The 16,578-nt window shown below is 49.9% G+C and overlaps 1 protein-coding gene across 2 annotated transcripts in view; it reads left to right on the top strand.

Annotated features, from left to right (window-relative positions):
* The window catches only part of RHPN2 (rhophilin Rho GTPase binding protein 2), a 55,827-nt gene that overhangs the window by 2,929 nt on the left and 36,320 nt on the right, over positions 1–16,578 (top strand). Inside the window, exons 1-2 of one of the 2 annotated variants that reach the window (XM_058674295.1) lie at positions 7,619–7,781; positions 13,503–13,618. In XM_058674295.1, the coding sequence (XP_058530278.1) occupies positions 13,590–13,618 (29 nt within the window). In that variant the 5' untranslated portion in view covers positions 7,619–7,781; positions 13,503–13,589. Of the gene's footprint in view, positions 1–7,618; positions 7,782–13,502; positions 13,619–16,578 lie in introns of those variants that run through there. The other variant, XM_004595008.3, reaches the window with a different exon arrangement.

Below are 16,578 nucleotides of genomic sequence, written 5' to 3'. Positions count from 1 at the left end.
CGGAGTTCAACATGTCTGCAACAGAGTGTGTGGTCCTGAGCCTATCCAAGAGGATGTGAGCCAGGAGGCTGGAGACGGGCACAGGTGGTTTGGAGGCCCTCGGTGGCCTCCGTGGAGAGTGCGTCTGGCAGCCATGAGCGGGTCCAGGCTGGAGATGCAGTGTTGGGATGCACTGGTGACCCTGAATGAAGGACAGAGATAGGAGGCAGCCCTGAGGCTGGTGCTGGAAGGGAGCTGAGAGGTGTGTCTCTATAGCAGGGAGGTGAGGTTGGCAAGCCAAAGTGCACCAGAAGGTTCTGGATGTAGTCCTTTGCAAGGGGTGGGGGTGTTAGTGATCAGAGAGTTGGGGACAGAAGTCAGTGTTGTGGACACAGTGGACAGGAGGGAAACGGGAGAGAGAGGGCAGGATTGTTCTGGAATGAGCTAAGTCTGTGCTGAAGAAGCCAGGTGTGTTGGAGTAGGGGGAGTGGTGGGGAGACAGGGAGGGACTGAGGGTGAGAAGAGCTGCTGCAGGGAGCTCTTGACACATCTGCTCCCTGCAGCAGACACACACACACATAAGATAGCCAGGGCAGTGAGCCAGGGCCCTTGAGGCTACGCGTGAGGTCCTGGCAGCATATAGCTGCCCTGTATCAGCAGCAGCTCCCACATTCTGTCTTGGGACATTGGGGATTTTGCACACAAATGGCAGCAGCAGCTAGGGCTGGGTCAGATTGAAGCCAGGAGCAGGAACGCCTAATTCCCGACACAGGTGGCAGGAGTTTGTACTTGGGTTTGACACTCATAGAAAATAGCAATTTATTTTCTACTAAGAGCAAATTATTTTCTGCTAAAGTCAGGCTTTTCTTCCATCCTCTTCTCTTTGTCAGATGGCTCTTCTCTGTCTTTCTAATTTTGGGGATTTATTTATTTGAAAGGCAGAGAGAGAGAGGGAGACATCTTCCATCTACCAGTTCACGCCACAAATGGTCGCAATGGCCAGGCCAAAGACAGGAGCTTTGTCAGTGTTTCCTACATGGGTGTAGTTGCCCAAGGACTTGCACTATCCTCTGCTGTCTTCCCAGGCCATTCACAGGGAGCTAGATAGGAAGTAGAGAAGCCAGGATTCAAACCAGTGCTCATAAGGGATGCTGGAACTCCACGTGATAACTTAACCCATGAAGCCATACTGCCAGCCCCTCCTCTTTTCTCTAAAATGCCATTCTGCTTCATTGAAAAGTGTCTGACTCACAGTGGCTCTGTGGCTGCAGTTCCCGGTGGGCCTTCCTCTCCTGGAGCAGTGACTGAACAAGGCTAGAGGGTGGCGATGCCTTCAGCTGCTCCTCTTCAGTCCAGGGAGCAAAAGCCAGAGCCTTATCTCAAGCGTTATCTTGTGTTCTGTGTGACTTGTGCACGGAATGAGACTGAATCACCCACAAGAGCCTTTGCCAATGGGTTTGGGCCCTGAATGAGCAAGACAGAGGGAGGGGTCCCTCGTAAATCAGGGCTGTGTAGCAGTTGGCTGTCCAGAGCCTGAGAACACAATTTAGGTCCAGGTTGGGCAGGGAACCCCCGTGTGAACCCTGTCCTGCTCCGTGCTCACACCATACCTTCAGAGGTTTCTGCGTTTGAACAGAAAGAACTTCCCAGTCTACCACAACATCACCCTTTCTCTGACTTCTTACTCTGTTTCTTTCATTGAGCTCTTGTGTTTAAATGCTAGAACAGCTCTGTAAGATTATATAGGTGACTTTTTCTTTTTTCAAAAGATTTATTTTATTTTTATTGCAAAGTCAGATATACAGAGAGGAGGAGAGACAGAAAGGAAGATCTTCCATCTGATGATTCACTCCTCAAGTGGCTGCAACAGCTGGTGCTGCACTGATCTGAAGCCAGGAGCCAGGAACCTCCTAAGGGTCTCATGGGTGCAGGGTTCCAAGGCTTTGGGCTGTCCTCAATTGCTTTCCCAGGCCATAAGCAGGGAGCTGGATGGGAAGTGGAACCACTGGGATATGAACCGGTGCCCATATGGGATCCCAGCAGATTCAAGGCGAGGTCTTTAGCTGCTAGGCCACTGCGCTGGACCTGCTATAGGTGACTTTTTTTTTTTTTTAAGATTTATTTATTTTTTATTACAAAGTCAGATTTACAGAGAGGAGGAGAGATAGAGAGGAAGATCTTCCATCCAATGATTCACTCCCCGAGTGAGCTGCAACGGCCAGTGCTGCGCCAATCCGAAGCCGGGAACCTGGAGCCTTTTCCAGGTCTCCCACGCGGGTGCAGTGTCCCAATTCATGGGGCTGTCCTCAACTGCTTTCCCAGGCCACAAGCAGGGAGCTGGATGGGAAGTGGAGCTGCCGGGATTAGAACCGGCACCCACATGGGGTCCCGGTGCGTTCAAGGTGAGGACTTTAGCCGCTAGGCCACCATGCCGGGCCCTGTAGGTGACTTTTTTTTTTTTAAAGATTTATTTATTTTATTACAAAGTCAGATTTACAGAGAGGAGGAGAGACAGAGAGGAAGATCTACTGTCCGATGATTCACTCCCCAAGTGAGCCGCAATGGGTCGATGCGCGCTGATCCGAAGCCGGGAACCAGGAACCTCTTCCAGGTCTCCCACGCGGGTGCAGTGTCCCAAGGCATTGGGCCGTCCTCAACTGCTTTCCAGGCCACAAGCAGGGAGCTGGATGGGAAGTGGAGCTGCCAGGATTAGAACCGGCACCCATATGGGATCCCGGGGCATTCAAGGCGAGGACTTTAGCCGCTAGGCCACGCCGCCGGGCCCACCTATAGGTGACTTTTTAAAAAAATAATTTATTTTACTTTTAGTTGAAAAGCAGAACAATAGAATGAGAGGGAATGACAGATTTTCCATTTAACTGGTTCACTTCCCAAGTGGCCACAATGGTTAGTGCTAGGCCAGGCCAAAGCCAGGAGTTTCTTCTAGGTGTCCCACAAGGGTATAGGGGTCAAATACTCCTTTGTTTTCCTAGGCCATTCATTAGCAAAGAGCTGGATCAGAAGTGGAGCAGGTAGGACTCAAACCTGTGCCAAGATGGGATGTTGGAGCCACAGGTAGAGAATTAGCCCGTTGAGCCTTTGCGCTGGCCCCTATAAATAAGTCTTTTTAAAAAGTTAAAGAATGAAATGATCCATGGAAATGCAGCCTCGATTTTCCAGATAGACATTTTTGCTGCTCCCACTGACAGTCTCGGAAGACTGGCCTGTAGTTCAGTGAGGTTTCCAGGAGGTTGTGTCCCTGATAGCAGATCTCTTCTTTGGGGCTCCCTCAGTGCTGTTGCTGGCCACTGCTGTCCTAACCCTCCCTGGCAAGCCGTGAGAAAAACAGGCTGGAAAAAAAACCAGCGACAGCCTTTCCCCCGTCCTGTGTGGAAGAGAGAGGGGACACAGGGCAGCATTGTGGCTTGTTATCTCCGCCCGTTCATCCTCAGGGAACACGCATGCCCCCAGATGAACTCGGCTCCATTGTGTTTTCCCAGAGCTGGAGGAGAAGCTGTCCCTTGTTCACAGAAACTTCCAGGCTGGACGGGGCCCCAAGGTTCATTGTGCCTTGGTTTATGGCCTGTTTGCTCTGGGCTTCCTGGTAGCTCCAGCAGAGAAAGGAGGACACTTCTTCCTTTTTTTTTTTTTTTTAAATAACCCAGAAACTTCTCGTTGCTTCTCTGCCTCATTCATGTCAGAGGAATCTGACTTGAAAGAAGGCTCTCGTGTGCATCCCTGGTGAGCAGGTCTGTGTGTGGGGGTGCCTTCAGCTAGGCCGAGTGGGTGTCCTGGACACGGCGTGGGTCATGGGGCTTGGCAGCTCCAGCTTGTGTTGAGTACTGACATTGTCCCTCCTTTGAGCCATTATCCTTTACTAGGCATGTGTGGTGTGGGACTAAAGAAGGGTAGGTGAGCAGGTTGTGAGACTGACACCATCCCTGATCACCTGCAGTGTCTAAGCCTGTTCCAAAAGGCCAGACTGGATGCAGGCTGACCATGAACTTAGAGTCCACCCTGCCACCCTGGGACACATCAGCAGCCCAGAGGGCGCCTGCCTCACCAGCCATGGTCCTTGTACTGTGAGACCCCAGCCAGGAGGAGGAGACAGCCCCTGGTCAGGAGGAAGGAATTCGCTGGCAGAAACAGAATGTTCAGGGTGACTCAGGGGAGGGTTAATGTGATGAGTTGTAACACTGTGAATGTCCCTTGTTTCCCTGGGCTGTTTGGATGGTTGCCAGGACACCACCTGATGCTCGTGGGCATCCACTGTAGCCTCATGAACACTTCCTCCTTTGGCTCAGGTATTGGAGTCTCATGACACAAAGAGTGCATTGGAAATGGCCACGGAGCACAGCCGAGCTGCAGGTGCAGCTCAGCCAGAGGGCTGGGTGTCAGGGAAAGTGGGAGGCAGCCAAGGAGTGCCGACTGGGAGCAAGGTATGCCACTGACATCGCTCAGGGACAAAGAGACAACGATGAACAATGTGAGTTCTCCTGGTTTTTACAGTGAGATCCATAGATTCACACTGGCCATAAGCCTTGGGAAGCATCCCAGCTTCTGATTTGATTGTAAGAAGAGAAGGGCGCAGGTGATCAGCAATGCTATCAGGGCCAGTTTATTTTTCCCAATAGTATTTGCAAGGCAAAATTAATGTAAGCTGTTATAATAAAAGGTAATCACAGAGGTGTACAAATGTCAAGGTCACCTGCACTTATCAACCTTCACCCCCCCACACACACACCCTGATACACTTTCTAGAATTGTTAGCTGATTATCAAGTGCATCCTGTTAGTTGAAATAAGCAAGGTTGTTCATTGGGTTTGGAGATACTTAGATTGTTTGTGAAAATTTTATGTGGTGTGGGAGGCATGGTAAACCCTGCGGAGAAACAGTCGTGCTTGGCACACAACAGGTGTCTCTAAGGCTCTCTAGAGCTCACCAAGGGAACCTGTGGTTAAGATTGTGGTCAAGTGTTGATTCATTTCGCCCAACCCGGGTCCATGTGAGCGGATTGAGATGCTGGAAAGGGGCAGCAGGACCCTGACGTCCTGCCCCCTTGCCTGATGGAGGGCCCAGAGGGACAGGAGGGCTGTTGACAAAAATCTTCTTCTTATGAACGTGGACAAGCTTGGCTGCATGCAGGCTGCCAGCCCTGAACTGCGGTGTGGAGATGTTAAATTAGATGTGTGTGTATTGCAGGGTGTTGTGTGCTATTTCTGTGCTCTCGGGTTCAGAGTTGCAGGGAGTTCAGAAACAAACAATTCTGTGGCTGAGCAAGGGGTTATGTAACCAGAAAGGAGAGAGAGAGAGAGAGCGAGCAAGCAAATATCTGCTGGGGAAGCTGCTGAAACACCTGCCAGCCCCTGTGAGGGTCTCCAGCTGGGAGCTGTGCTGGGTTTAACTCCTGCCTTCAGGATTCAAGCTCACACAGCCCTCAGTTGGCTGGGAATGTATCAGAGTGAGCTTTATCTTTTTGGTTGTGTGGAAGATAGCCGTGACCACGCTGCCCCTCCCTGTAGGTTCCCAGGAGAGAGGGAAGGCAGGCGCACCAGGCACTGCCTGGGGGAGAAAAGAATGCCACCCTTCCTCCAGCATTCTGCTTGGGGGGGGGTGCCCTGCCTTTCCTCACTTGCTTTTTCCTTAGGTGAGCCCTCCGATGCCACACAGGGGGTAGGTGAGTGGATGTCGACACATTAGGAGAGTCTTCAGTGTGGGGAAACTTGCTCTAAGTGGAACCTGATTAGTTGTAGAAGCCAGACAGTCCAATCCTAAATGGCTCAGGCAGATAAGCACCCTGATCCACCACTGCTCCACAGGCAAGAGGGAACGGCTAAGCACTGGTAAATGTGACAGCACTGATGGATTTCAACAGGACGGGGAGTGAAGTAAGCCCCACCCAGACTGCAGGTTCTCTGCAGATTTATTTGTGTATTTGAAAGTCAGAGAAACAGTCGGGCAGAGAGAGAGAGAGAGAGAGAGAGAGAGAGAGAGATCTTCCATCTACTGATTCATTACTAGATGGCCATAATAGCCAGGGTTGGGCCAGTCTGGAGCCAGGAGTTTCTTCCCAGTTTCCCATGCAGATACAGAGGCCCCAAGCTCTTGGGTCTTCCTTCGTCTCCCGGCCCTTTTATTGTTTTCCCAGGGAGCTGGGTGGGAAGTGGAGCAGCCAGGACCTGGGCTTGCATCCACATGGGTTGCTGGTGTCACAGGTGTCAGCTTTACTCAGTATGCCACAACACTGGCCTCCAGAGTCTGTGATTCTGTTTGCATAGTTCCAAGAGTAGTCAGAAGTCTGGAATTATAGAAATCTGAAGGCTGGGGCCAGCGCTGTGGCTCAACAGGATAATCCTCAATCTTCAGCCACCGTCATCCCATATGGGCGGTGGTTGTGCCCTGGCTGCTCTACTTCCCCTCCTGCTTATGGCCTGGGAAAGCAGCTGAGGATGACCTAAGTCCTTGGAACCCTGCACTTATGTGGGCTCCTGGCTTTGGATCAGCTCATCTCTGGCTCTTGGCCATTTGGGAAGTGAACCAGTAGATGGAAGAATTTCCTTCTTTCCTTTCTTCTCTGTCTATAAATATGCTTTCTTAAAAATCTGAAATTTGTTTGCCTGCAAGAAGTGAAATATTTTGATGTTTTATTTTTCTATTGGAAAGAGTAGTGGAGAGAAGAGAGAGGGGGCAGATGGAGAGATCTTCCATCTACTGGCCCACCCCCAAAGTGGCCACAATAACTGGAGATGTGCCAGACAAAAACCAGGAACTTCTTCCGGATCGCCCGTGTGGGTGCTGGGGCCCCAAAACTTGGGCTTTCACTGCCTTTCTAAGCCATTAGCAAGGAGCTGGATCAGAAGTAGAGCAACTGGGACTCGAACTGGTGTTCACATGGGATGTTGGCATTGGAGGAGGTGGGTTAATTTGTTACACCATAGCACCAGCCCTGGAGGCATTTTATATTTCAACTAGGGTGGTGGTTCTAAGATATATACATTTGTACAAACTGAATGAATTATATGCTTGAAATCTGTATACTTTGTTATGCCTAAATTAAACCTCAGTTTTTATAAAAGGCTTAGACAAAGAAGGGAATACATGGACTGCTCTGACCCTGAAGTGCAGAGGAATACCGTCAGGCTGGGCTTGATCCAGCGCTCTGCTTGTTTCTCAGCTCTACTGCCTCTGGGTTGTCTTTGCTTCTGGAGGGACACTCGCCTGCTGCTGGGACTGTGGCTGCACTGGCCTGGTCTTCCATCTTCCTAGTTCCAAGGTCAGTCAGGGTTTCTTCCTGATGGGCTTTGCTTGAGTCCAGTTGTCATATCCTAGATATTCACCAGGGTCAAGGCCAGAGAGGGACTTGGCTCTCCAGCTGGCCAAGCCTGAGTTGAGCATGCCTTTCCTTGGAAAGGAGGTGGGGAAGGCAAGCATGGGATTACCACCCCCTACTGTCGTGGGCTGTGAGATGGGAGGGGAGGGTGTGGTCCCTGTCCTACAGGATGTGGAAGGCAAGGTCTGGGGGTAACATGTGAACTGCCCAGCATTCCCTGCCACGCCTACTGTTCTAGTGTCAGAAAGGACAGAGGCTTCACTTCCCTGTAGACCCTCAGTGCCTCCTGCGGTCTCACTCAGCCTCCTGCCTCAGAGCTGTGGGACCCAAGACGCCGTGCCAAGGCCACCCACGGGGTCCCTCGGTGTCTGCTGTCACCAGGTGTCTGCTTTTGGTCCATGTATTCGTGTCATGAGACTGATGGAAAAGCTTGTGCCTCAGTCTACCCGGAGACACAGAGACTTCACTGAAGGTATGGCTGTTGGAGTGACCTCGAGGCCTGGGCCAGGTGGAGGGAGGGGTGCTGCCCTGGTCCTTGGTGGAAACCCTCCCTCTTTTTGGAGTGTCTCTGGAACTGATTTGAAAGATGTTTGCTGAGACAAGGGAGGAGGGATGTGTAGGTGCAGGCTGTGGCTCTCCCTCAGCCCGGCAAGTACTGGTGGGGGTGCTCACAGCTTCTGAGACTGTTGGGGGGTCTCAGGCATCTGGCTCAGGTCTGCCTCTCAGGCTCCTGGGGAGTCCCATGGGCATGGCTGCTGTTCTGGCATTCCAGCCTGTCAGTAAAAAGTAATGCTGTTTTGGGTCCCATTACTCAGTCGGATCTCACCCTAAACATTCCTGTGCCTTATCTAGAAACTTGACCCCACATCTGTGGGCTGGTTAGGGCGTAGCTGTTCCAGGCCAGCCAGTTGGAGTCCAGGAGCAGGAGGAAATTCTTACCCAAGCCTTGGGAGCTCTGGGGCTGGAAGTCAAGACATGAGGTGCCAAAGTGCATTATAACATGAAGGCCAGCATATGGGGGAGAGAGAGGGGGCCGGAGATGGGGAGGACGGAAGGGGAAGTCCCCACACCTACGGAAAGAAAAAATAGCAACTGGCTTAAAATGGAAGCCAGAGTACAAGTATTGAAGAGAATTTCCAGATACTGTATCAATTTTAGTTCTGTTTATGTTAATATACTGCATAAGTTAATTTGTAAAAAAGTGAACTACAGACTGGCGAATCCCACCCAACTGTCCCTTTGCAGTGATTTTTTTTGGAAGTGGCAAAGGAAAAGTTATTTCTTAAAAGTTTTATTTTATTTTTATTACAAAGCCAGATATACAGAGAGGAGGAAAGAGAGAGAGGAAGATCTTCTGTCCGATGATTCACTCAACAAGTGACTGCAAAGGCCGGTACTGTGTTGATCCAAAGCCAGGAGCCAGGAGCTCTTCCAGGTCTCCCACACGGGTGCAGGGTCCCAAGGCTTTGGGGTCATCCTCAACTGCTTTCCCAGGCCACAAGCAGGGAGTTGGATGGGAAGCGGGGCAACTGGGATTAGAACTGGCGCCTATATGGGATTCTGGTGCTTTCATGATGAGAACTTTAGCCATTAGGCCACCGCGCCGGGTCCAGAAAATGTTATTTTAACCGTAGAATATTGAATTGTGTTTTCAAGGCAGATATTTTTTGTCCTACACTTGAGAAAGATAGTTTTCTGATTTTTATTTTAACTCAGGGATTGTTTAATATTAAGACCCATTCCAAACTCAGATTGTGAATGGCCACACAGTGTGAACTTGGCATGATATGGCCTGATGGGATCCGGAGACTTGGACCAAGGGCAGGGGCTGTGGGTTGGGGATTGGTGGCAGGCGGTGGTGGTAACCCGTTGGGAAGTGAGGATGAGAAACATTTATGGAAGGAGAAATTTAACTCATTTCTGATCCACTAGTTCAAGAGCCAGTGATAGGGGACCCTGAGAAAACGGGGAGGGGGAGCTGGGGGGCTGTAGGTAACTCACCTCTCCCTCCGGGGTCCAGCTGTGGGTGTGGCTTGGGTGGAAGTGGGAGAGTTTTGTGTGCAGAGCAGAGATGGGCAGTGACGCAGCTGCAGAGAAAGGGCAGCAGCATCCTTGCGTAATCCAGCAGACCAGGCCACTCCCAGGGAGTAGTCAGTGGGCAGAACCTACAGATAAGCTTCAGAAAGGAATGTGGACCTGACTCCAAGCTCAGGCCTCTACCTGGCCCGGTCGGGAAAAGGTGAAAAGGAAATCGTGGGATGGAACATTGTAATCCAGATACTCCAGGAGGTGATGGGCAGGGCACACAGCAGACAGCTCATAGAAAAAGGAACGCGGGGTGTCAAACCCTGCCTGTCCAAATCCTTGCTGTTCCAGCTCCCTGCTAATGCACCTAGGAGAGTAGCAGAACTGGCCCAAGTGTTTGGGCACCTTCCACCCGTGTGGGAGACATAGATGAAGTTCCTGGCTTCAGCTTGGCCCAGATGTAAATCTGCCTTGCAAATAGATAGTTGTTTTTTTAAAAAAGTTTATTATCACTAATATGCAAATTGCCAGAGTGGGATACATACGTTTGCAGGACAACTTGGTTCATATTAACAAGAATACAGATTTAAAAACCCAGTTTTTTTTTTTTTTTTTTTTTTTTAAAGATTTATTTTTATTACAAAGTCAGATATACTGAGAGGAGGAGAGACAGAGAGAAAGTGGAGCTGCCGGGACTAGAACCAGCGGCCATATGGGACCAAGGCAAGGACCCCAGCCACTAGGCCACGCTGCCGAGCCCTAAAAACCCAGTTTTAAATGGATATAAGATCTAAATTGATGTATGTCCAAAGAAGATATGCAAATGGCCGTTTAACCCAGTTCCACACCATAGATCTTCATGGAAATTCAGTTAGAAGCCACTGTGAGATGCCATGTCTACTCAGATAACTGTAGTAAAAAGAACTGTAAAGCCCAATGCTTTGGCTCAACAGACTAATCCTCCGCCTGCAAGCGCTGGCATCCCATATGGGCTCTGGGTCATGTGCCGGCTGCTCTACTTCCCATCCAGCTCACCACTTAGAGGCTGGGAAGGCTTCTCTTTGAAATCCTACCTGTAAATCTGCCTTTTCAAAAAAAAAAAACCTAATTAATCTTTTTTTTTTTTTTTTTATAAAGATTTATTTTATTTTTATTACAAAGTCAGATATACTGAGAGGAGGAGAGATAGAGAGGAAGTGGAGCTGCCGGGATTAGAACCAGCGGCCATATGGGATCAAGGCGAGGACCTTAGCCACTAAGCCACGCTGCCGAGCCCCCTAATTAATCTTTTCTTAAGATTTATTTATTTTTATCGGAAACGCAGATGTATAAAGAGAAGGAGAGACAGAAAGATCTTTGGTCTGCTGGTTCACTCTCCAAGTGGCCGCAATGGCTAGAGTTCAGCCAATCTGAAGGTAGGAGCCAGGAGCTTCTTCTCATTGCTTTCCCAGGCCACGAGCAGGGAGCTGGATGGGAAGTGGAGCAGCTGGGACTAGAACCAGCGCCCATATAGGATCTCGGCACTTTTAAGGTGAGGACTTTAGCCACTAGGCTACCCACGCCGGGTCCTAATTAATTAATCTTTAAGAAAAACCCCACAGAGGGCTTGGTGCAGTAGCCTAATGGCTAAAGTCCTCGCCTTGTGTGCACCAGGATCCCATGTGGGTGCCTGTTTGTGTCCAGGCAGCCTTGGGACCCTGAACTCACATGAGAGACCAGGAAGAGGGTCCTCCTGGCTTCAGATCAGCTCAGCACCACCTGTTGTGGCCACTTGGGAAGTGTATCAGTGGATGGGAGATCTTTCCTCTCTGTTTCTCCTCCTCCTCTCTGTAGATCTTTCTAACAACAACAAAAAAATCTTAAAAAACCCACAGAATTAAGTGTATGACTTAGCAATCTCATTCCCAGGTAAATTTAAAAAGAAAGTTACTTCTTTATATACACCTTTCTATCCGGAAAACCAGCCTTGCTGCTAACAGTGAAATTGTGCAAGTCTCAATTTAAGGAAATGTTATTCATGGACAGAAAGGACTCAGGTACTGCTGTACTGTAGGACAAAAGGCAGGCAGAGGAAGTCACATATTGTATGATTCTGTTTATATGAGGTGTTCCGAATGGACAGACCTGTGCAGACAGCAGCTTGTGGTTGGTTGCCTGGAGCTGGGCTGGACAAATAAAAAGGAAATGGAGAATGAGTGGGTGACTGCCGATGGAGTCTCAGTCTCTTTTTGGGGTGATTTCAATAGTCTAAAATCAGAGCCTGGCACGATAGCGCAGCGGTTAAGGTCCTTGCCTTGAATGCGCCGGGATGCCATATGGGCGCCAATTCTAATCCCAGCAGCTCCACTTCCCATCCAGCTCCCTGCCTTGGCCTGGGAAAGTGGTGAGGACGGCCCAAAGCCTTGGGACCCTGCACTTGCGTGGGAGACTCAGAAAGAGGTTTCTGGCTTTGGATCGGCACAGCACCGGCCATTGCAGTCACTTGGGGAGTGAATCATGGGACGGAAGGTCTTCCTCTCTGTCTCTACTTCTCTCTGTACATCTGCCTTTCTAATAAAAATAAATAAATCTTTTAAAAAAATAGTCTAAAATCAGCTGAGATAGAAAAAAAAAATTAGATGGTGTACTTTAGGTGGGGAGATTAGAAAAAAAAGTGTTGCACACATGAAGGTATAAAACCTGATATTACGAGGTGCAAACAGATGATAAAAAGTTGCTATAGTGAAGCAAACCAATACAACGCCTCACATGAGTGGCCCTGCCCCTCCCCGGCAACAGCTGAAGGCTAGGTTTGGCAGGGATCCCAATACTGCATTACCTGGGCTCTCCTGTTGTACATTAACTTGTTCATTCTACCTGCCTGCTCTGCCGTGTCCTCTGGCCTACATCTCCTCTCTCACGCGTGGTTAACCTGTTTCGTTCTCCGTATAATTGGCCCTTTTTTTTTTTCTCCCCAAGGTTTCACCTGTAATTGAGATCATGCAGTAATGACTTTTCTGTGTAATTACACAGTGTCCTCCAGGCCCATCTGTGCTGTATCAGAGGACAAGAGCCTCCTTCTCAAGGCTGAGTAATATTTCACTGTATGCGGTTTCCTTATCCCAGTTGAGTGTCTTTTATGGTATATAAATGACACATTCATGAAGTGTTTTTTTTTTTTTTTCAAAAGATTTATTTAATGTATTGGAAAAGCAGAATTGGGTTTGAGAGAGAGGAGATCCTGCATCATGTTTTACTCTCTCCATGGCCACAGTAAGAAACTGCACTAGGCCTAAGCCAGGAGACAGAAACTTCACCTGCAACTCCCAAATGGGTACAGGAGCCCAAGCGTTTGGACCATGCTTCCCTGTCTTCCTAGGCACACCAGTAGGGAGCTGGATTGGAAATGGAGTAGCTGGGACATGAACTGGTATCCCTGTAGCTTTCAGATAGTTGGCCTAACTGAGGGCGGGATGGCCGACTGGTGAGGTTTGTTGACCTCTCTCTGCTGGAGGATGATCGGACTGGTAATCTGGGACCCCATAACTCTGCCTTAAGAATTTGCTCAAGATTGATAGATTCTTCTGTGTCCATGTGCATCCAGTTATTACCGCTGAAAACGGATTCTTTGAAATACTCTAAATGCTTGACTTATAAGCATCTGATAAATCATATTAATTAATTTATGGATATAAAACATTGATTTGTTTTTATTGCAAAGTCAGATATACAGAGAGGAGAGGCAGAGAGGAAGATCTTCTGTCCCATGAGTCACTTCCCAAGTGACCGCAGTGGCCAATGATGCGCCAATCCAAAGCCAGGAACCAGGAACTTCCTCCATGTCTCCCTCACGGGTGCAGGGTCCCAACGCTTTGGGCTGTCCTTGACTGCTTTCCCAGGCTGCAAGCAGGGAGCTGGAAGGGAAGTGGAGAAGCTGGGACATGACCTGGTGTCCATATGGGATCCTGGCAACTGCAAAGCAAGGAGTTAGCCATTAGGCCACTAGGCCACTGCGCCGGGCCCCCCAGCTGTTTTCGTAAGTGGTCTTCCTTCCTTTCTCAGGCTTTCTGATACCTTCCATGTTTCGTCTGTAGACCCTACATGTGTTGAAGGCAAGGACTGTTTCTGGTGGGGCACTTTCTGTTCTGTCAAATACAGGTGTCTGAAGGGACCGTTCTCTTCTCTTTAGGGATGCAACCCCCTTGCACAGACCGGCCGGAGCAAACTGCAGAACCAGCGGGCCGCCTTGAACCAGCAAATCCTGAAGGCCGTGCGGATGCGCACAGGAGCGGAAAACCTGCTGAAGTACGTGGCTGTGGACTCCCCTGCCTGGGCCAGGGGCTGTGGGAGCCCAGGCTCTTCCTAAGGCCCACCTGTTCCCTGTACTCCTGGGCACAGTTTGGGCTGCCTCCCCCTTTCTGGCCTCTGGAGCTTGGTTGCATTAGAGGCTAATATTTTACCCAGCTGTTTGTGTGTCTGCAGAGCAGTTGATGTGTGGCCTTGGCCTTCTCAACTGCAAGTCCAGTTGCTGTCCTCGTGGCCTTCAGCCTGCTGTATTATCAGTGCTTAACAAATGTGGGTTGAATGTCTAAAAGAAGAAAAGAAGCAGGGAGTGGAGCCTTTGTATTACCAGGATCTACCTTTTTACAAATCCTTATTTGGGGGATCAGTGTGGTGGAGGTGGCAAAGCAGGTTAGACCCCTTACCTATGGCACTGACATCCCATAGGGGAGCTGGTTCAAGTCCAGGCTGCTCCACTTCTGCGCCAGCTCCCTGCTGGTGGTCTGAAAGGACAGAGGAGGATGGTCCAAGACCTTAGGCCCCTGAATCTACCTGCAAAATCCATAGGAAGCTACAGGCTCCCAACTTGGGATCAGCCCAGCTCTGGCTATTGACACCATTTGGAGAGTGATCCAGTGGATACAAGAGCTCCTTCTGCTTCTCTCTCTCTCTCTCTCTCTCTCTCTCTTTCTCTCTCTCTCTCTCTGTAACTCTGCCTCTCCAAAAAATAACAGCATCTTAAAAATATATTTATTTATTGGAGTGACAGAGTCAGAGAGACATAGAGACACACAAATAGACAGAGAGGGAGGGCCAGAGAGAGAGAGAGAGACATCTTCCATTTGCTAGTTTACTCCCTAAATGACTGCAACAGGCAGGGCCGGCCCAGCTGAGGACTGGAAGCAGGAACTCATCCTTGGTCTCTCATGCGGATGCAGGGATGCATATACTGGGACCTTCTGCTGCTGCCTTCCCAGGTGTATTAGCAGGAATCAAAAGTGGAGCAGGGCCCGGCGCCGTGGCCTAGCAGCTAAAGTCCTCGCTTTGCATGCGCCGGGATCCCATATGGGTACCGGTTCTAATCCCGGTGGCTCCACTTCCCATCCAGCTCCCTGCTTGTGGCCTGGGAAGGCAGTCAAGGACAGCCCAATGCTTTGGGATCCTGCACTTGCGTGTAGGAGACCTGGAAGAGGTTCCTGGTTCCTGGCTTCGGATCAGCATAGCACCGGCCATTGCGCTCATTTGGAGAGTGAATCATCGGACGGAAGATACTTCTCTCTGTCTCTTTCTCTCTGTATATCTGACTTTATAATAAAAATAAATAAATCTTAAAAAAAAAAAAAAGTGGAGCATCCAGGACTGGCACACTCCCATGTGGGAAGCAGGTGTTGCAAGCAGCAGCTTAACACACTGCACCACAACTGTGGTCTCTTCCTGGATCTGCTTCCACAGGAAGTTGGAATCAGGAACAGAGCCATGGATGGAATCCAGGGACTCAGAAGTGGGACACAGGTTCTTGATCAATGTCTAAACTGTGTGACATTTACTCCACAGTGTCCATCTTTTTACTGAGAGGGGGCAGTGCAGTGTGGGGGGGGTACTGGTATGTTCTGGTACTGAAATAGTTAACTTAGCAAGCCCAGAGTCCAGTGAAACCTGTGTCAAGGCAGCTGTAATTTACAGGTGTAAATTTACACCCATAAATGCCACAAGACGGTGTGCCAGGTTTCTCTTGTTTACAACCAGTGCCAGGTTCCCTTGTCCTTGAGAGTTCTGGGGCCGAGGCCTGGCAGTCCCACACTGCCTTGTGCAAGGGGCAGCCGAGGCACACCCCTTGCCTGAGGCCCAAGTGAGTGACCAAGATTCTCCCTGCAGTCTAAGGAAGTAATGAAGTGTACCTCCAGGGAATCAGGTCCCGCCCACCTGCCGGAGAAGGGGCTCAGTCAACCTGCTTGAAATTACAGTTCCTGGGAATCCTGTGCGGCTCCAGGGAGCAGGGGCGCAAAATTACCTATACATTCAGATATGGACAGAGGGAGTTCCCGGTGGGTCAGCTTCCTTGTTGGAGGCCCTAGGCAGCCGGGGGGCAGCGGCTTCTTCCTGTTAAGGTTTCTATATTTATTTAAAAGAGTTAGAAAGGGAGAAACAAAGATCTTCCATGCTCTGGTTCACTCCCCAGAAGGCCATGACAGCTAAGAGCTGGCTGGGCCAGGGAAGTCAGGAACCCAAAACTCTATTTGGGTTTCCCACGTGGGTGTCAGGGGCCCAAGTAATTGAGACATCTTCTGCTGCTTTTCCAGGCTGCTTAGCAGGGAGCTGGATTAGAAGCAGAGCAGCAGGGAGTTGAACAAGCACCCCAGTGTGGGTCCCAGTGTCACAAGCAGCCTTGAAGCTGCCCTGCCACAACACCAGTCCCGTCCAACCAGGCTTCCATGTGCAAACACAGCAGCATAGTGCAGGAAGCTGTTAGGAGAGCCAGTACTTCGTGCAATCCTGGAGAAGCTACTGGATTCGGAGACCCACTGCTGTGTCCTGGGCTGTGGTGCTGAGGAGGTTGTGGTACATTTGGTGGCCTCAGGTTCCGCTTTGCACTTTGACAGGCCAGCTCTGTGGCAGAGGGGCAGGTGGCCAGCCTTGATGCTCTGGCCTGTTCTGCAGTGAGCTGCAGTGTGCAGGGGATATGCCCGTTCACGTGTTCATTGCAGGCAGCAGGCAGCGGCTGAGGCTGTCCACAGAGCAGACAGGCCCTGTTCTGTCGCTTTTATTTTGATTTGTGTCTCATGTCAGACACTTTCCATTTATGGAATTTGGGGGTGGAGTCTGAAGGAGGTGATTGGATTGCGGGGAGTCTCCAGATTAGATCTTGATGGCTGTATGGATGTGGACAGCAGTTCCCTGTCTCTTGCTATGGGATATACTCTAGCACCTTGGAAGAAATCTTATTTCCTAAGGTTTATTTATTTGAAAAGTAAAATGTTTGTGTG

The sequence above is a fragment of the Ochotona princeps genome, chromosome 16 (genome assembly GCF_030435755.1).
Source record: "Ochotona princeps isolate mOchPri1 chromosome 16, mOchPri1.hap1, whole genome shotgun sequence".
NCBI classification, from domain to species: Eukaryota; Metazoa; Chordata; class Mammalia; order Lagomorpha; family Ochotonidae; genus Ochotona; species Ochotona princeps.
The sequence above is the reverse complement of the archived record's forward strand: the minus strand, read 5'-3'. Positions and strand labels throughout refer to the sequence as shown.